The sequence below is a fragment of the Prinia subflava genome, chromosome 33 (assembly GCF_021018805.1).
Source record: "Prinia subflava isolate CZ2003 ecotype Zambia chromosome 33, Cam_Psub_1.2, whole genome shotgun sequence".
NCBI lineage: Eukaryota > Metazoa > Chordata > Aves > Passeriformes > Cisticolidae > Prinia > Prinia subflava.
The window spans coordinates 539,855-560,236 of record NC_086279.1 but is presented as its reverse complement, the minus strand read 5'-3'; the positions used below and the strand labels follow the sequence as shown (position 1 = coordinate 560,236).

Below are 20,382 nucleotides of genomic sequence, written 5' to 3'. Positions count from 1 at the left end.
GGGAATGATAATGGAAATGGGGACAGTGACCAAGAATGGAACTAAAAGTACTGCACTGGACTGGGAATGGGGCAGGGAATACGAGACAGGGACTGAGAATGCGACATGGAATACAGAACTGGGACAGTGAATGGCACTGGGAATGGGCACAGGGATCGGTAATGGGGACTGCGACTGGGACTAGGACTGGAAATATAAGACAGGGACTGGGAATGATACTGGTATTGGGGACAGGGACCAAGAATTGGACAGGGAATATGGGAGTGGGACCAGGAATGGGATCGGGAATGGAGAGAGGTAGCGGGAATGGGACTGGGAATGGGATTGGAAATGGGGACAATGACCAGGAATTTGAACTGGAAATGAGGACAGGGACTGGGAATGGGACTGGAAATATGAGACAGGGACTGAGGATGATACAAGGAATGGGGACAGGGATCAAGAATGAGACCAGGAATACTGCATTGGGGCAGGGAATGGTGACAGGAACTGGGAATATGGGACAGGGATCTAGAATGGGAATAGGGACCAGGCATGGGACTGAGAATGGGGATAGTGTCCAAGAATGGGGATAGAGACTGTGAATGGGGTCAGGGATTGGGAATGCAGCCAGGAATGGGACCGGCAATGAGGGACCAGGAATGTGAGTGAGAATGCGGCTGGGAATGGGACCGGCAATGCGGACAGGAACCAGGAATTAGGACAAAAAGTGGGAATGGGACTGGAAATATGAGACGGAGACTGGGAATTATACTGGGGATGGAGAAGGGGATCTGGAATGGGACCAGGAACAGGAATACGGGAACAGCATAAAGAATATGGATAGAGCAAGCGTAGAGATAATATGGGATGGGAATTAGGAAGGTGGGGCTGGGATCAGAAATGGGAATACAGTAATGGGACTGGAAACAGGGGAACAGGAGAAGGAATACAGCAGTGGCAATGAGGGCCTGGCACAGGGCCGGGCAAAGAGACCAGGAATACAATAACAGGAACAGGGCAGGGAATATGGGACTGGAAATACAGGAATGGTAACCAGACAGAGAATACGGGACAGGGACGGGGAATGAGACTGGGAATGGGATCTGGAATAAGATGGGACCAGACCAGGACTGGGAGTGGGTGGGTTAACATGGGAATGTTAAGGGGGCAAAGGGAGTGAGAGTGTGGAGAGGAGTATACTGGACAGGGGACATCGGGAACTGGGATGAGGGAACATGGAGACAGTTCCAGGGTAGGGGGTCCTTGATCAGCTGCCCCAGAACTTCCCCCAGGGTCTCCCAGGACAGCCAGAACTGCTCGGCCGTGCGACCTTTAGAGCCCAAATCTCTGAGCAACACTCAAATTTGTGATAGGAACCCTGAACTTCCTCCCACTCAGCATCCCCCACATCCCCTGGAAGATCCCCCCATGTCCCCATCCATTTCTTAGTTACACATCTTTATTTTTACCCTGATTTTAGGTGTTTTGAAAGAATAAAGAGAAAACAAAGATAATCCAGGCCACGGGGAGCTAGGAGGATGTGGAGCCCCCAGCTAGGTGTGTACCCAACACAGATCACCAGGGCTCTGTCCTCCAGGCATCACTGGGAATCATCCAGTGTAGATCCTCCCATGGGGGATGGAGCTGGAGCAGCGAATGAAGCTCTTTCCGCACTGGGGGCACTCGCAGGGCTTCTCTCAGTGTTGGCTCCGTTGGTGTTGGGTCAAGTGAGAGCTCTTGGAAAACCTTTTCCCACACTAGGGACACTCGTAGGGCCTCTCCCCGGTGTGGATGCGCCGGTGCCTGGTGAGCTGGGAGTTTTGCTTGAAGCCCATCCCACAGTCAGGGCAGCGGAAGGGCCTCTCATCCGTGTGAGTCCGCTGGTGCTTGAGGAGATGGGAGCTGGTCTGAAACCTCTTCTTGCATTGGTCACACTCATAGGGCCTCTCCCTGGTGTGGCTTCTCTGGTGGTAGGTCAGGTGGGGTCTCTGGCTGAAGCTCTTCCCACACTCCTCACAATTGTAGGGCTGTTCCCCTGTGTGGCTCCTCTGGTGGATAATTAGGTTCTGGCTGTGTCTGAAGCTCTTCCCACACTGGGGACACTCGTAGGGCTTCTCCCCGGTGTGGATGCGCAGGTGCTTGCTGAGGGCAGAGCTGTCCCTGAAGCCCATCCCACAGTCATGGCAATGGAAGGGCTTCTCATCTCTGTGAATCCCCCGGTGCACGAGGAGATTGGAGCTGGTGGTAAACCTCTTCTTGCACTGGTCACACTCGTAGGGCTTCTCCTTCGTGTGGATCCTCTGGTGGACACTTAGGCCAGAGCTAAAACTGAAGCTCTTCCCACACTCCCCACACTCGTAGGGTCGTTCCCCCGTGTGGATCCTCTGGTGTTTGATCAGGTCGGATTTCCACCTGAAGCTCTTCTCGCATTTTGAGCACTTGTGGGGCTTCTCCCCATCCTGAGACTTGTCAGGGGCCCTCAGCTCTGAGCTCCGGCCACCTCCCCTGCCCAGAGTAGATCTTTCCTCCTCGGATCCCCGAGATCTGCGTTTGCAGCTCATCCTTGTGCGGGATCTCCGAGGCTTTTCCTTCCCATTGGATTCCTGCACCCTGGAGCCGCTCACAGCGGCCTCTTCCATGAGGTTCTGCTGCGGGGATTTGTCCTTCATGGGCTCTGTGCTCAGTTCCATGTCTGGGGGAGGAAGGACAAGGAAAGGATGGGATTTGCCTCCGTGCCAGAGGGAAGGAGAAGGAAATCCCCCCAGTTCATCCCCGGCAGGACGGCATCAGCAATGGGGTTGTCCTGCAGCTGGGGGCACGACTGGGCTTGGAGATGGAGCAACAGAGAGGGGGAAAGGGGCACTGACTTCCTTCTCACCTGCCTGCGGCTCCCGGGACATCTTCCTCTTCCTCCTGGCCTCCTCCTCCTCTTGCGGACCAAGGGAAATCCTGCTTTGGGAGGAAAACAAGGGCTGAGCGCGTTGGGTTTGATGGTGCCGCTGCCCAAGTGCAGCTGCAGAAGTCAGCGCCCCTTTCAGCCCCGGGGGGCCCGGACCCCGCTCATCTCCGGGCTCTGCCCGCCGGTACCGGGCGATCGCCACGTGGGACCCGCCAAGATCCCTCCAGGGCCATCTCTGGTTCGGCTTTGGGGTCCTGCAAGATCCAAACAATCCCTGCCCTGCACAAAAAACTCCTGGAGACCCCTGCGATGGATTTGGGGTGAGCTGCCCCTCCCCGCTCACCTGCGGGTTCCTGGACTGGGAATAAGTACAGGGATTGGGAATGGAATGGGGAATCTAAACAGGGAGTGGGAATGGGGATAGGGAACAGGAATGGGACCAGGAATGGGGATAGGGACCCGGAATGGGACCGGGAAAGGGGACAGGACTGGGAAGGGGATAGGAACGAGGAATGGGGACAGGGATGCGTAATGGGAACTGGGACTGGGAATAGGGACAGGGATTGGTAATGGGGACAGGGATCAGGAATGGGGACAGGGATCAGGAATGGAACCGTGAACACAGAACGGGGTTTGGGAAATGGGACTGGGAATAGGGACAGTGTCTGGCAATGGGACTGGCAGTAGGGGACAGAACTGGGAATTGGACTGGAAATACGGGACAAGGACTGGGGATAATACTGGGAATGGGGACAGGGAGCAAGAATTGGATCTGGCATACCAGACTGGGACTGGTACAGGGAATATGGGACTGAGACCAGGAATGGGACCTGGAGTGGAGAGAGAGACCAGGAATGGGATTAGGAATCGGGACAGGGCCTAGGGATGGGCACTGGGACCGGGACTGGAGACAGGAACAAAGAATGGGGACAGGGACAGGGACCAGGAATGAGGACAGGGATTAGGAATGGGGACAGGGACCAGGAATGGGGAGAGGGAATGGAGATGGGGATTGGGAATGGGACCTGGAATAGGGACAGGGACCAGTGTCCTTGTTTTGTGCAAATTTGTGAGGAAACCTCTGAATGGGTCCCTCTGGAAAGAAAACCCAAGCAGCCCCTCCCCCAACTGGTCCAGGAAAAAAATTCTTTTGAGAAAAGGAGAAAAAACTGTTTATTCAACAAGCAAAGTGCCCACAAGCACAAAAAGAATGAACAATATCAGACAACAGAACCTCTTGCTGTTGTTTAAGAGAGATTCCAAAAATGAGAAAGTCTTTGCCATGGGTGGCAGCTCAGGTTGTTCACTCTCTTATCAGTCCCTCTGGTGCTGCAAAATGCCGTCCTGGGCCCCAGTGGGTCACAGGCGTGAGCTCTGGGTGTTTCTCTGGGTTTTCAGTCCAGAACAGGTTGAAAGAGTTGCAAGAAAAAGAAAACAGTCCAGGGAAATTCTGTGGCTCAGCTAGCTAAAAGCCAATTAAAAACAAAGGAGAGCTCTCTCTGTCTCTCGCTGTCCATCCACAGACAACACAGTCCAGGAGCAGAATGCAGAGGAGTGAGTGCAGTTTCTGCAAACAAACCCTGAGCTTCTTCCACCCCCTTCACTCTTGGAACCAGACTTAAAGGTGTAGAGCTTAATATCCAGCAAAACAGACAATTAGGGATACAAGCATCACAAAGTCACCCCAGGACACAGTGGCAGTGACAGTGACAATGACAATTGCAGTACCACTCTGTGTCCCCAGGTCACGTTTGACTACTGCATTCACAGGGGGCGATCTCGAATCAGCCTGGCCACCCATGTGGCCCTCTGGAAGTGCTGCCACCCCTCGCTGCCCAGCAGAGATGACAGTGGGTGCCAATGGGCGCCCATGGGTGCCAATGGGTAACAGTGAGCTGTGGGGGTGTCACCTGGAAGTGCCACCACCCCTCGCTGCCCAGTAGAGGTGACACTGGGTGATAACAGATGACAATGGGCGACGGGGCAAGGGGACAGGGTGCTGGGGAGCATAATGACAGGAGTGCAGGGGGACAGACTGCCAGGAAGACAGAGTGACACGGTGGCAGGGGGACAGGATGACACAGCAAAAGATGCCTCACCACCCTCATGCCATGGACACAGGTGAGACCGGAGGTGTTTCCGACACGCCTCAACTGCGCTTCCTTTCCCCTCCCCCACCTTCTCTAACTGCTTGGGGACACCCCTGACACCCCCTTTGTCCCCCTGAGGTGCCCCTGAGTAGGAGGCACAGTGGCACTACAGGCCCCCCTCTCTGTGCTATCCCCGAGGTGGCACCTGTGCTTTTTGTCACCACCACCCACCAATTTGTCACCTGCGCCCCAGAGCAGGGGTTGGCCCACATCCTACAGGAGGGGGTGGGTGACAACTATTTTGGGGTCACACCTGGCCACTTCCATCCCTCTGCATTCCCCTGAGGATGCTGCACGACCCTGCACCCTCTGCACTGCTGTGGCTCCAGCATCCCCCAAGGAGACCTTGGGGACTCTCCCCGTGTGCTGGCCCTGGTCCTCTGTGGTACCTCCAGTGCTGTGCTCTTGCTCAGTCCCAGTTCCTGTTGTGGCTTCCCGATGTGACCAGGCAGCAGTTTTAGTCACACTCTCACCTCTTCTTCCATCACCACAACCACCACAACATCCTCCTCCTCCTCCGGTGAGGCTGCTTTTCCCACTAGGGACACACCGGTGACACCAGGGGGACATCAAGGGTTACTTATTGAAGGGATTGTGGGATCACGGTGCCTCCTGGAGTCTCTGTGAAATGGCAGCTGGGCGACCCAGGATGTTGCAGGTGTCAGTTTGGGGGATAGGTGCTCATTTGTGGGAAGGTTGGGGTCTCCAGGATGGCTCCTGAAGTCCTCTCCCAACACCACAAGGTCACCCCCCCAGCCTGTGCCTCAGTTTCCCCCTTGCTCTGCAGGGACCATCCTGATTCAATGTTCTGGAATGGAGTTCATTTTGGAGGGTTTTTGGGGTTGTTACTGCTGGGATGGGCTGGTGGGCCAGTGGGTTGGGCCAGGGTGGTGCCAGGCTTGTGGTCATCTGGGCTGAGGGCTGGCCAGGCTGGGGGGCTGCAGGGCCAGGGGCCATCCAGATCAGAGTCAAGCTGGGATCCATTCTCTGGTGTCCATCTGGACCAGTGTCCACCAGATGGGATCGGTGGTTCTGGTGTCCATCTGTCCCCCATCTCCTGACCCCATCCATCCCAGGCTCTCCAGTTGAGGCCGCTCCTCACTTTGGAATGGACAAGACCCATGGTCAGTCCCAACATGACCCCAGACCCCCTCCCATCAACCCCACCAGGTCACCCACCCTGAGCCCCAGTGCCACTGGTGTTCTCTGGAAGCCAGGAGAGTTCTCCTGGAAGAGGAGATCCACAGTTCCAGGCGAGGGACTTGAGGGCATCCAGGACGTCGAGAACTGAGTCTATGTGGTGTGGGGAGACAGCTGGGGACACAGCTGGGGACATGCCTGGGGGGACGGGGCAGGGAGGATGAGGGGTCTTAAGGAGTGAGGACGGGACTGGAGGACAAGCAATGCAGCCAAAAATGTGCCAAATGTAAGAGAAGGTCACTCAAAACTGGAGAAAAGATGGAAAAGAAGGAAATGACTCAAAATAGAGAGGAAATGACTCAAAATAGAGAGTAAAAGATACAAAACAGGGAAAAGAGACTCAAAACAGGCTGAAAAGATCCAAAATGGGGGAAGAAGAAGCCAAAATCAGAGGACAAAGGTTGTCATGGGATGTCATTGTGTGTCCCAGGGTGTTGTGGCATTTCCATACCTGTGCCGGGACGGGCGCAGGCGCTCGGCACCAGAAGCAGCCACAGGAACATCCTGAGGGACACGGTGACACCCTGTAGGACACAGGGAAACCCTGCAGGACACAGGGAATCCCTGCAGGACACAGGGAATCCCTGCAGGACATGGGTCCGGAACCTCGGGGACTTTGGCCCCACCGAGAGCGGCGGACAGGAACATGGGAGGAGGGACGGGGACACACGGAAAGGGACAGGGACACATAAGGGAGATGGTGACAGGAAGACACAGAGCAAGACAGGGACACACGGAGGGGATGGGAACACAGAGTAGGGGAGACAGGGAGACATGGGGAGGGGCTGGGGATATATGGAGGGGAGGGGACACGATGCCTCCAGGACACACGTTAGGGGAAAATGTCACCACACCTGTGAGGATGCTTCCACCAGGATGGTTCTGATCACACCCAGCGTGGGGCCATGTGGCCCTCTGGGTGACACTGACCATTGCCCTGTCCCCAGAGGTGGTTGGGGTGAGCCCAGTGGCCCTGGGACAGCCTGGTGGCTGTCACTCCCTTCTGTTCCCAGATGTTCCCAGCTGAACAAGTTCTGTGTCCTGCGCTGGTGGGGGGTGACATTTGGCTGGGACACCACTGTGGTGACAGTGGGGACGAGCTGGCAACAACTGCATCAGGCAGCACTTCCCCAGGGCTGAGATCAAGGTGCTGGTGGCACTGTTCTGGCACACTGTGCTGGCATTGATGCTGTCCCAGTTCATGTCCCCATGCATGTCCCCAATGTCCCCAACCATGTCCATGTTCACCCATGATCCCATCCTTGTCTGCATCCCCATCCCTGTCCCCCTTGGCCTCTCATGGCCTCACCCATGTCATTGTCCCCCACGTCCCCATCCATGCCTTAGTTCAACATCTTTATTTTTATACCAGTTTAAAGGCTTTCAAAAAGATGAACACATACCTGTTCGTTTCAAGGCCAAAACAAAAGGATTTATATTTCCCTGCAGGTTGAGCATCCACATGCTTGGGTGGGTGGGAAGAACCTTTTTTACAGCGTTTCCACACTAATTTGGAGGGTCTCCAAAATTGTGGGTTTGGACCTAGTCTGTCCTCATTTGCTGTGGAAGATGCCCATGAGCCAGAGAGAATTGAAACAATGGACTAATGTTGGAGACCTCAAGGCCATGCAGCATTGCTTGATGCCACCAGAGGACACAAAAAGTGAGATTTTTCTGGGGTCAGAAGTCGACAAATGCACTCTCCACAAAGGATTTCTAATGTTGGTCTGTTAATGTGTCCAAGTGCCCAAGGGGACCCAACAGGATGTGGAGCCTCCAGCCAGGTGTCTTCCCAACACGGATCACAGGCACCACAGATCACCGTGGCTCTGCCCACCGGGGGTCACTGGGGATCATCCTGGGGGGATCCTCCCATGGGGATGGAGCTGGAGCAGTGCACGGAGCACTTCCTGCACTTGGGATACTCGCAGGGCTTCCCTCAGTGCTGGCTCCGTTGGTGTTGGGTCAAAGTTGACCTGCATGAGAAGCTCTTCCCACACTGGGGACACTCATGGGGCCTCTCCCCAGTGTGGATGCGCCGGTGGCTGATGAGGGTGGAGTTTTGTATAAAGCCCTTCCCACAGTTGGGGCAGCGGAAGGGCCTCTCATCCGTGTGAATCCTCTGGTGCATGAGGAGATTGGTGCTGGTCTGAAACCTCTTCCTGCATTGGTCACACTCGTATGGCCGTTCCCCCGTGTGGATCTTCTGGTGCGCAATCAGGTGGGATCTCGACATGAATCTCTTCCCACACTCCCCACATTCATAGGGCCGTTCCCCAGTGTGGCTCCTTTGGTGGACAATCAGTTCAGAGCTTGATCTCAAGGTCTTCCCACACTCCCCACACTCATAGGAACATTCCTTGTAGGCTGTAGAGCCCTTGTGGCTCCTCTGGTGCCAGAGCAGGTGGCACCTCCGGGTGAAGCTCTTCCCACACTCCCCACACTCATAGGGTCGTTCCCCAGTGTGGCTCCTCTGGTGAATGATCAGTTCAGAGCTTGTCTTGTAGCTCTTCCTACACTCCCCACACTCATAGGGCCGTTCTCCTGTGTGTCTCCTCTGGTGGGCAGTCAGGGTGGAGCTCTGGGTGAAGCTCTGCCCACACTCCCCACACTCGTAGGGCCTCTCCCCGGTGTGGATGCGCCGGTGGGTGATGAGGGCAAAATTGTACTTGAAGCCCATCCCACAGTCGGGGCAGCGGAAGGGCCTCTCATCCCTGTGAATCCTGTAATGCCTGAGGAGACAGGTGCTGCTCTGAAACCTCTTCCTACATTTATCACACTCAAAGGGCATCTCCAGAGTGTGGCTGACCTGGTGGCGGATCAGACCAGATCTCTGGCTGAAGCTCTTCCCACATTTTGAGCACTTGTGGGGCTTCTCCCCATCCTGCAGCTGCTCAGGGACCTCCAGCTCTGAGCTCCGGCCACCTCCGCGGCCCAGGGTAGATCTTTCCTCCTCAGATGCTCGAGATCTGCGTTTGCAGCCCCTCCTCGTGCGGGATCTCCGAGGCTTTTCCTCCCCATTTAATTCCTGCGTCGTGGGGCCGCTCACAACGGCCTCTTCCATGAGGTTCTGCCGCGGGGATTTGTCCTCGCTGGCCTCGGTGCTCAGCTCCATATCTGGGGGAGAAAGGGCAAGGAGAAGATGGGATTTGCCTCCATGACATGGGGAAGAGCAAGGAGATCCCCCCGTGCATCCCCGGCAGGACGGGGTCGGCATTGGGGTTGTCCTGCAGCCGGGGCCAGGCTGGGCTGGGAGATGGAGCTGGAGGGAGGGGAAAGGGGCACTGACTTCCTCCTCACCTGCTTGGGGCTCCCGGGACATCTTCCTCTTCCTCGCGGCCTCCTCCTCCTTAATCGAGCCAATGTCTGCGAATATGAAATCCTCTTTTGGGGGGGAAAACAAGGGCTGAGCACGTTGGTTTAGCTGGTGCCGCTGCCCAAGTGCAGCTGCAGAAATCAGCGCCCCTTTCAGCCTCGGGGGGCCCGGACCCCGCTCATATCAGGGCTCCCCCACTCCTCTATTCTGGCCGGTCCCCCTGCTCTGGTATCGCCCCTTTGCGTTCCCCCTGCTCCGGGGCTGCCGCGTTCCGCCCCGGCTCTCCTCAAACCCGATATCGCCGCTCTGCCCGCCGGTACCGGGCGATCGCCACGTGGGAACCCCCGAAATCCCTCCAGGGCCATTTCCGCCTCGACTTTGGGGTTCTGCAAAATTCAAAAATGTCCGGACCCCTAAAAGAGCCTCTCGGAGCCCCCCCCCCCCCTCCCCCCCGATGGATTTCGGGCGACCTGTCCCTCCCCGCTGACCTGCGGGTTCCGGGGCGGCGATGCTGCGGGAGCCGGGGGAGCGGCGGCCTGAGAGGGCAGCCGAGGGAACCGCGTGCTCTTGCTGCTGCTGCTGCTGCTCCTCCCGCTCCTCCTCTTCCTCTTCCGCGTCCTTTGTCGATCCTGTTCATGCTCCTCCTCTTCCTCCCGCTTCTCCCTTTCCTTCTCCTCCTCCTCCCGCTCCTCCTTCTCTTTAAGGTCAGACCGGGGGGTGCCGACACCCAAAAGCAGCCGCGCTCTGCCCTGGGGAGAATTCCAAAGCGACTGCGCCACGCGCGGCACTGAAAGCGATACTGAGAGCACCGGGAGCGATCCTGAGAGCAGCGAGAAGGATTTGGGAGCGCTTTCCGTCCCAGTCTGGCTCTGTCTGGGAGCACTGGGAGGGAGCTGGGAGCAAACAGCGCCCGGAGGCGGCTGCAGCCGGCGCTGGGCGTGGCCAAGGCAGAGGGCGTGGTTATGCAAATCGAGGAGCGATCGCGCGCTGTGATTGGTGGGCGGGAGAGGCGCGGGGTTTCTTCGGTCCCGAGAGGGCCCGGGCAGGGTCGGAGCGATGGCGGCGGCGTCCGGTGCGAGCGGACGGGGAGCGGGAATGGGGACAGGAATGGTGGCAGGGACTGGCAATGGGGACCGGGAATCGGGACACAGGGCGGTAGTACGGGACCGAGACCAAGATCGGGACCGCAAATACGGGACTGGAGCCGGGAATGTGGGCAACAACCGCGAATGCGACCGGGAATTGGGGACGGGGACTGGGAATCGTGGCAGCAATGGGGACAGGGATCGGGAATGGGAGCGCGAATGGGCTCTGGCACCGGGAATGCGGGACACGATCGGGTATGGGGACCGGGACTGGGACTGGGACAGAGAATGGGGACAGGACTAGGAATAGGGACAGGGGCCGAGAATGGGACCAGGAGCGGGAGAGGGATTCAAAACACGAGAAAGGGACTTGGAATGAGACCGGGAATGAGGACAGGGATTAGGAGTGGGACCAACAATCTGGGACTGGGCCTGGGACAGGGAATACGTGAGTAGGAGCAGGAATGGGAGTGGGGATGGGGATAGTGACTGGCAATGGCACTGGGAACGGGAACACGGGAACGGGACAGGGAAGATGAAAACAACGACTGAAGAGAGAATATGGGATGGGGATCCGAGTTCCGAGGAGCTCCAGTGAAACACACGCGGGGCTGTGAGCTCTGCAGCTGGGCCTCCCCTGGGCTGCTGCGGCCCAGGGCCCAAAGGCTGGAGCTGCAGCCTTGCTCCTGTGGCAAGAACAGGAGGCTCCTGCAGGCCCGTGTCCCCTGCATGGCCCCAGCAGCAGGGAGGGCTGTGAGGCACAGCGGGTGCTGGCAGGAGGGGATGCTGTGGCCAGCTGGGGCCTGTGAGAAATGCCCAAAGCCTTGTGCTGTGTGCAGCTGGGCAAGGGCAGCAGCAGGGCTGAAGGGTTCGTGTGCCACAGGCAGGCCGAGCTGGGGAGACCTGAGGGCCCCATGGGAGAGGCGGGAATGGGGAATGGGGACAGGGAATGGGGACAGGGACCAAAAATACCAAACTGCAACTGGGAATGGGGCAGAGAATATGAGACAGGGACTGAGACTTTGACATGGAATACTGAACTTGGATGAGGAATGACACTGGGAATGGCACTGGGAATAGGGACAGGGATCGGTAATGGGGACTGCGACTGGGAATAGGACTGGAAATGCGAGAAATGGACTGGGAATGATACTGGTGATGAGGACAGGGACCAAGAACTGGACAGGGAATATGGGACTGGGACCACGAACAGGATTCGGAATGGAGAGAGGTACCGGGAATGGGACTGGGAATCGGATTGGAAATGGGGACAAGGACCAGGAATTGGAACTGGAAATGAGGACAGGGACTGGGAACTGGACTGGAAATATCAGACGAGGACTGAGGATGATAGAAGGAATGGGGACAGGGACCAAGAACGACACCACGAATACCAGATTGGGACTGGGAATGGTGAAAGGGACTGGGAATATGGGACAGGGATCTAGAATGGGAATAGGGACCAGGCATGGGACTGAGAATGGGGATAGTGTCCAAGAATGGGGATAGGGACTCTGAATGGGGTCAGGGACTGGGAATGCAGTCAGGAATGGGACCGGCAATGAGGACAGGAACCAGGAATTAAGACAAAAAGTGGCAGTGGGACTGGAAATATGAGATGGAGACTGGGAATTATACTGGGGATGGAGAAAGGGACCTGGAATGGGACCAGGAACAGGAATACGGGAACAGCATAATGAACATGAACAGAGCAAGCGTAGAGATAATATGGGACGGAAATTAGGAAGGTGGGGCTGGGATCAGGAATACAGTAATGGGACTGGAAACAGGGGAACAGGAGAAGGAATACAGCAGTGGCAATGAGGGCCTGGCACAGGGCCGGGCAAAGAAACCAGGAATACAATAACAGGAACAGGGCAGGGAATATGGGACTGGAAATACAGGAATGGTAACCAGACAGAGAATACGGGACAGGGACGGGGAATGAGACTGGGAATGGGATCTGGAATAAGATGGGACCAGACCAGGACTGGGAGTGGCGTAACATGGGAACGTTAAGGGGGCAAGGGGAGTGAGAGTGTGGAGAGGAGTATACTGGACAGGGGACATCGGGAACTGGGACTGGGGGACATGGGTACAGTTCCAGGGTAGGGGGTCCTTGATCAGCTGCCCCAGAACTTCCCCCAGGGTCTCCCAGGACAGCCAGAACTGCTCGGCCGTGTGGCCTTTAAAGCCCAAATCTCTGAGCAACACTCAAATTTGTGATAGGAACCCTGAACTTCCTCCCACTCAGCATCCCCCACATCCCCTGGAAGATCCCCTCATATCCCATTCCATGTCTTAGTTATACATCTTTATTTTTACCCTGATTTTGGGTGTTTTGAAAGAATAAAGAGAAAACAAAAGATAATCCAGGCCACGGGGAGCTAGGAGGATGTGGAGCCCCCAGCTAGGTGTGTACCCAACACAGATCACCAGGGCTCTGTCCTCCAGGCATCACTGGGAATCATCCAGTGTAGATCCTCCCATGGGGGATGGAGCTGGAGCAGCGAATGAAGCTCTTTCCGCACTGGGGGCACTCGCAGGGCTTCCCTCAGTGTTGGCTCCGTTGGTGTTGGGTCAAGTGAGAGCTCTTGGAAAACCTTTTCCCACACTGGGGACACTCGTAGGGCCTCTCCCCGGTGTGGATGCACCGGTGTGTGACGAGGTGGGAGCTGTACTTGAAGCCCTTCCCGCAGTCAGGGCAGCGGAAGGGCCTCTCATCCGTGTGAATCCGCTGGTGCTTGAGGAGATCAGAGCTGGTTGGAAACCTCTTCTTGCATTGGTCACACTCGTAGGGCCTCTCCCCTGTGTGGCTCCTCTGGTGGATAATTAGGTGGGGGCTCTGGCTGAAGCTCTTCCCACACTCCTCACACTTGTAGGGCCGTTCCCCTGTGTGACTCCTCTGGTGGACGATCAAGGCAGAGCTATAGTTGAAGCTCTTCCCACAGTTGGGACACTCGTAGGGCCTCTCCCCGGTGTGGATGCGCCGGTGCCTGGTGAGGTGGGAGTTTTGCTTGAAGCCCATCCCGCAGTCGGGGCAGCGGAAGGGCCTCTCATCCGTGTGAATCCGCTGGTGCAGCAGGAGCTGGGAGCTGGTGGGAAACCTCTTCTTGCACTGGTCACACTCGTAGGGCCTCTCCCCGGTGTGGCTCCTCTGGTGGATCATTTGGGATCTCCACCTGAAGCTCTTCCCACACTCCGAGCACTTGTGGGGATTCTCCCCATCCTGGGGCTGCTCAGGGACCCCCAGCTCCGAGCTGCGGCTGCCTCCCTGGCCCGGGGTGGATCTTTCCTGCTCTGGCCCCTGAGATCTGCATTTGCAGCCCCTCCTCGTGCAGCATCTCTGCGGCTTTTCCTCCCCGTTGCGTTCCTGCGCCGCGGAGCCGCTCACAGCAGCCTCTCCCACCGGCTGCTGCCACGGGGATTTGTCCTCCCTGGGCTCCGTGCTCAGCTCCGTGCCTGGGGGAGGAAGGACAAGGAGAGGATGGGATTTGCCTGCGGGCCACAGGGAAGGGCAAGGAGATCCCCCCGCGCATCCCCGACAGGACGGCGTCGGCAGCGGGGTTATCCTGCAGCCGGGGGCCAGGCTGGGCTGCGAGATGGAGCAGCAGAGAGGGGGAAAGGGGCACTGACTTCCTTCTCACCTGCCTGCGGCTCCCGGGACATCTTCGTCTTCCTCGTGGCGCCCTCCTCCTCCTCCTCCATCGGGCCGAGATTTGCCAAAGACAAATCCTGCTGTGGGGTAAAACAAGCGCTGAGCGCGTTGGGTTTGATGGTGCCGCTGCCCAGGCGCGGCTGCAGAAGTCAGCGCCCCTTTCAGCCCCGGGGGGCCCGGACCCCGCTTATCTCCAGGCTCTGCCCGCCGGTACCGGGCGATCGCCACGTGGGACCCGCCGAGATCCCTCCAGGGCCATTTCCGGCTCGGCTTCGGGCTCCTGCAGGATCCGAACACGCCCTGGGCCGCACAAAAACCCTCCCGGAGAGCCCCGAGATGGATTCGGGGCGAGCTCCCCCTCCCCGCTCACCTGCGGGTCTCCGGGGAGGGCGATGCTGCCGGAGCCGGGGGAGCTGCGGCCTGAGCGGGGGAACCGCGTGCTGCTGCTGCTGCCCCTCCTCTTCCTCCCGCCCCTGCTCTTTCTTTTCCTCCACTCTGTCCCTCCTCTTCTTGCTCCTCCTCTTCCTCCCGCTCCTCTCTTTCTCTTTCCCTTTCCTCTTGCTCCCGCTCGTCCTCCGCTCCCAGCCCGGCCCGGGCGGTGCCGACACCCAAAAGCAGCCGCGCTCTGCCCTGGGGGGGTTCCAAAGCGGCACCGGCAGCGATCCCGGGAGCACCGGGTATGAAATCGGGAGCGCTTTCCCTCCCAGTCTGGCTCTTACTGGGAGCACTGGGAGGGAACTGGGAGCAAACAGCGCCCGGACGCGGCTGCAGCCGGCGACGGGGGGGGGCCGAGCCACGGGACGTGGTTATGCAAATCCCGGAGCGATCGCGCGCTGTGATTGGCGGGCGGGAGCAGGGCGGGGTTTGCCCTCAGACGTGAGGGGAGCGGGATCCGGAGCGATGGCGGCGGCGTCCGGTGAGAGGGGACAGGAAGCGGGAATGGGGACAGGGAATGGGGACAGGGAATGGGGACAGGGAGCGGGAATTGTGACTGGGAATGGGGACAGGGAATGGGAATTGTGACAGGGAATGGGGACTGGGAATGGGGAGAGGGAATGGGAAAAGGCACCGGGTATGGAGAGAGGGATCAGCAATGTGAACCAGGAACGGGCACGGCACTGCAAATACCAGACAGGGACTGGGAATCATCCATGGAATGGGAACAGGAACCAGGAATGGGACAGGGAATACCGGACTGGGACTGGGGCCAGGGAGCAGCAATATGGGACAGGGATCTGGAATGGGGACTGGGACTGAGAATGGAGCTAGGAATGGGACTGGGAATGTGGAATGTAGGAGAGGGACCTGGAATGGGATCAGGGATAGGAATAGGGAAACAGGAGAAATAGCATGGAAACTGCATCCGGAGAGGAAATATGGGGTGTGGATTAGAAAGGAGGGGCCGGGATCAGAAACGGGAACACAGCAACGGGACTATAGGAACAGGGCAGGGAATATCAAACTGGAAATGCGGGTCTGGCACGGGGACCGGGAATACAGGAATGGGAGCAGGGAAGGGAATATGGGACTGGGAATATGGGAACGGCAACCAGACAGAGAATATGGGACAGGCAATGAGAGCGAGAATGGAATACGGACAGGGATGGGAGCAGGAAAGGAGCGGGAGAGGATGACACGGGAACAGGCAGGCAGCAAAGGGGTATCCTGGAAAGGGGACACCGGGACATGGGGACAGTTCCAGGGTAGGGGGTCCTTGATCAGCCCCCCTTGAACCTCCTCCAGGGTCTCCCAGCACAGCCAGAGCCGCTGGGCCTGGGGAGCCCAAAGCCCTGAGCTGCACTCACCTCCCTCGCACCAATCAAACCCCACATCCCCTGGAAGATCCCCCCATGTCCACATCCAGGTCTTCATTTTAAATCTGTACTTGACGCCCGGATTTCGGTGTTTCGAAAACAGAAAGAGAAATGAAAAAGAAATCCAGGCCACAGGGAGCCAGGAGGATGTGGAATCCCCAGCCAGGTGTGTGCCCAACACGGATCACCGGCACCGCGGATCACCGGGGCTCTGCCCACCGGGGGTCACTGGGGATCATCCAGGGGGGATCCTCCCATGGGGGATGGAGCTGGAGCAGCGCACGAAGCTCTTTCTGCACTCGGGGCACTCACAGGGCTTCCCTTAATGGTGCCTCTGTTGGTGTTTGGTGAAGTTTGAGCTGCTGGTGAAGCTCTTCCCACACTCCCCACACTCGTAGGGCCGTTCACCAGTGTGGGTCCTCTGGTGTCTGATCAGGTGGGAGCTGCTGGAGAATCTCTTCCCACACTGATCACACTCGTGGGGCCTCTCCCCGGTTTGGATGCGCCGGTGCCTGACGAGGGAGGAGTTTTGCGTGAAGCCCTTCCCACAGTCGGGGCAGCGGAAGGGCCTCTCATCCGTGTGAATGCGCTGGTGCAGGAGGAGCTTGGAGCTGGTGGGAAACCTCTTCTTGCACTGCTCACACTCGTAGGGCTTCTTACCAGTGTGGATCCTCTGGTGGAGAGTCAGGTTGGAGCTCGTGCTGAAGCTCTTCCCACACTCCCCACACTCGTAGGGCCTCTCTCCTGTGTGGATCCTCTGGTGTGTGATCAGGGCAGAGCTGTGGCTGAAGCTCTTCCCACACTGGGGACACTCGTGGGGCCTCTCCCCGGTGTGGATGCGCCGGTGGGTGACAAGGTGGGAGTTGTACTTGAAGCCCTTCCCACAGACGGGGCAGCGGAAGGGCCTCTCATCCGTGTGAATCCGCTGGTGCAGGAGGAGACTTGAGCTGCTCTGAAACCTCTTCCTGCACTGGTCACACTTGTAGGGTCTCTCCCCTGTGTGGCTCCTCTGGTGGATAATTAGGTGGGGGCTCTGGTTGAAGCTCTTCCCACACTCCTCACACTTGTAGGGCCGTTCCCCTGTGTGACTCCTCTGGTGGACGATCAGGGCAGAGCTATCGTTGAAGCTCTTCCCACAGTCGGGACACTCATAGGGCCTCTCCCTGGTGTGGATGCGCCGGTGCCTGGTGAGGTGGGAGTTCCGCTGGAAGCCCATCCCGCAGTCAGGGCAGCAGAAGGGCCTCTCATCCTTGTGAGTCCGCTGGTGCTTGAGGAGATTTGAGCTGGTCTGAAACCTCTTCTTGCATTGGTCACACTCGTAGGGCCTCTCCCTGGTGTGGCTTCTCTGGTGGCGGGTCAGGTGAGGTCTCTGGCTGAAGCTCTTCCCACACTCCTCACACTTGTAGGTCCGTTCCCCTGTGTGGCTCCTCTGGTGGATAATTAGGTTCTGGCTGTGTCTGAAGCTCTTCCCACACTGGGGACACTCGTAGGGCCTCTCCCCGGTGTGGATGCGCCGGTGCTTGCTGAGGGCAGAGCTGTCCCTGAAGTCCATCCCACAGTCATGGCAATGGAAGGGCTTCTCATCTCTGTGAATCCGCTGGTGCACGAGGAGATGGGAGCTGGCGGTAAACCTCTTCTTGCATTGTTCACACTCGTAGGGCTTCTCCTTGGTGTGGATCCTCTGGTGGACACTTAGGCCAGAGCTAAAACTGAAGCTCTTCCCACACTCCCCACACTCGTAGGGCCGTTCCCCCGTGTGGATCCTCTGGTGTTTGATAAGGTCGGATTTCCACCTGAAGCTCTTCTCGCATTTTGAGCACTTGTGGGGCTTCTCCCCATCCTGAGACTTGTCAGGGGCCCTCAGCTCTGAGCTCCGGCCACCTCCCCTGCCCAGAGTAGATCTTTCCTCCTCAGATCCCCGAGATCTGCGTTTGCAGCTCGTCCTTGTGCGGGATCTCCGAGGCTTTTCCTTCCCATTGGATTCCTGCACTCTGGAGCCGCTCACAGAGGCCTCTTCCACGAGGTTCTGCTGCGGGGATTTGTCCTCCATGGGCTCTGTGCTCAGTTCCATGTCTGGGGGAGGAAGGACAAGGAAAGGATGGGATTTGCCTCTGTGCTAGAGGGAAGGAGAAGGAAATCCCCCCAGTTCATCCCCGGTAGGACGGCATCAGCAATGGGGTTGTCCTGCAGCTGGGGGCACGGCTGGGCTGGGAGATGGAGCAACAGAGAGGGGAAAGGGGCACTGACTTCGTCCTTACCTGCCTGCGGCTCCCGGGACATCTTTCTCTTCCTCCTGGCCTCCTCCTCCTCCTCTTGCGGACCAAGAGAAATCCTGCTTTGGGAGGAAAACAAGGGCTGAGCGCGTTGGGTTTGATGGTGCCGCTGCCCAAGCGCAGCTGCAGAAGTCAGCGCCCCTTTCAGCCCCGGGGGGCCCGGACCCCGCTCATCTCCGGGCTCTGCCCGCCGGTACCGGGCGATCGCCACGTGGGACCCGCCAAGATCCCTCCACGGCCATCTCTGGTTCGGCTTTGGGGTCCTGCAAGATCCAAACAATCCCTGCCCCGCACAAAAAACTCCTGGAGACCCCTGCGATGGATTTGGGGTGAGCTCCCCCTCCCCGCTCACCTGCGGATTCCTGGAGGGGCGATTCTGCCAGAGGGGGGGGAGCGGCAGCCTGAGCGCGCTGGCGGGGGAACCGCGTGCTGCTGCTCGTGCTGCTCCTCCTCTTCCTCTTCCTCCCGCTCCTCCTCTTTCTTTTCCTCTGTCCTTCTTTTCCCCGCGCCTCCTGTTCCTGCCGCTCCTGCCTTTCCTCTTCCTCCCGATCCTCCTCCGCTCCCAGCCCGCCCCGGGCGGTGCCGACACCCAAAAGCAGCCGCGCTCTGCCCTTATGGCTTCCAGAGTGGCCCCGCCACGCGCGGCACAGCGAGCGACCCTGAGACCAGCGGGAGGGAATTGGGAGCACTTTCCGTCCCAGATTCTCTTTTACTGGGAACACTGGGAGGGAACTGGGAGCAAACAGCGCCCGACCGAGGTCGCAGCCAGCGCTGGGCGGGGCCGAGATAAAGGGCGTGGTTATGCAAATCGAGGAGAGATCGCGCGCTGTGATTGGTGGGCGCGGCAGCGCGGGTTTTTCCGGTGACGTTTGTAGCGAGGGAGGAGCCGGAGCGATGGCGGCGGCAACAGGTGAGAGGGGACAGGGAGCGGGAATGGGGACGGATACTGCGAACATGGTAAAGGGTCAGGAATCGGTCTGGAAATACGAGACAGGGACTTGGAATGATCTTGGGAATTGGGACAGGGACTAAGAATGGGAAAGGGAATGGAAGTGGGGACCAGGAACAGTACCAGGAATAGGATCGGGATTAGCAATGTGGGGACAGGGAATATGGAAACAGCGACCGCAGAGAGAATATGGGATGGGGATCAGAGTTCCAAAGCGCTCCATTAAACACATGTGAGCTGCGAGCTCTGCAGCTGGGCCTGCCCTGGGCTGCTGCGGCCCAGGGCCCAAAGGCTAGAGCTGCAGCCTCGCTCCTGTGGCAAGAACAGGAGGCTCCTGCAGGCCCGTGTGCCCTGCATGGCCCCAGCAGCAGGGAGGGCTGTGAGGCACAGCGGGTGCTGGCAGGAGGGGCTGCTGTGGCCAGCTGGGGCCTGTGAGAAATGCCCAAAGCCTTGTGCTGTGTGCAGCTGGGCAAGGGCAGCAGCAGGGCTGAAGGGTTCGTGTGCCACAGGCAGGCCGAGCTGCGGAGCCCTGAGGGCCCCATGGGAGAGGCGGGAATGGGGAATGGGGACAGGGAGTGGCGACTGGGAATGGCACCGTGAGTGGAGACAGGGTTTGGGAATGGGGAGAGGGACCAGGAATGGGGATAGGGACCAGGAATAGGAATGGGACTGGGAATGGGAACAGGGGATGTGTGTGGGGATCAGGAATTTGGAAAGGAACCAGGAATGGTACTGGAATTATGAGAGTGGCCCTGGGGATAATGCTGGGAATGGAGACAGAGAGGAAGAATTGGATCTGGAATACCGGACAGGAGCTGGGACAGGGAATATGGGAGTGAGACCGGGAATGTGACCAGGAATGGAGAGAGGACCCGGGAATGGGACAGGGAATTGTGACAAGGCCTGGCAATGGTGACTGGGACTGGGGAATGGGTTCTGGGTCAAGGAATTGGAATGGGGACAGAGACTGGGAATGGGAACAGGAATGGGGACAGGGAAAGGGATTGGAAATATGAGACAGTGACTGGGGATAATACTGGAAATAAGGACAGGGAC

General features: G+C 58.2%; 2 protein-coding genes across 4 annotated transcripts; both read right to left on the bottom strand.

Annotated features, from left to right (window-relative positions):
- Positions 1-478: 478 nt before the first annotated feature.
- On the bottom strand, positions 479-2,927 carry LOC134563097 (zinc finger protein 239-like). Its single transcript, XM_063420902.1, has one exon. The coding sequence runs from the start codon at positions 2,670-2,672 to the stop codon at positions 1,740-1,742; it is 933 nt and encodes a 310-aa protein (XP_063276972.1). The 5' UTR covers positions 2,673-2,927; the 3' UTR covers positions 479-1,739.
- A 684-nt stretch (positions 2,928-3,611) lies between these two features.
- LOC134563076 (zinc finger protein 418-like) lies at positions 3,612-18,865 on the bottom strand. Of its 3 annotated transcripts, XM_063420868.1 has the most exons (5): positions 18,730-18,865; positions 18,363-18,436; positions 16,437-18,177; positions 13,236-13,784; positions 3,612-9,074 (listed from the first exon to the last, which is right to left on the bottom strand). In XM_063420868.1, the coding sequence occupies exons 2-5, from the start codon at positions 18,382-18,384 to the stop codon at positions 8,171-8,173; spliced, it is 3,216 nt and encodes a 1,071-aa protein (XP_063276938.1). In that variant the 5' UTR covers positions 18,385-18,436; positions 18,730-18,865; the 3' UTR covers positions 3,612-8,170. The 3 variants fall into 3 exon arrangements, with proteins under 3 accessions (XP_063276938.1, XP_063276939.1, XP_063276940.1); XM_063420869.1 differs by lacking the exons at positions 16,437-18,177; positions 18,363-18,436; positions 18,730-18,865 and having other exon boundaries at positions 3,612-8,873; positions 13,203-13,801; XM_063420870.1 differs by lacking the exons at positions 16,437-18,177; positions 18,363-18,436; positions 18,730-18,865 and having other exon boundaries at positions 3,613-9,122; positions 13,200-13,816.
- Positions 18,866-20,382: the final 1,517 nt, after the last annotated feature.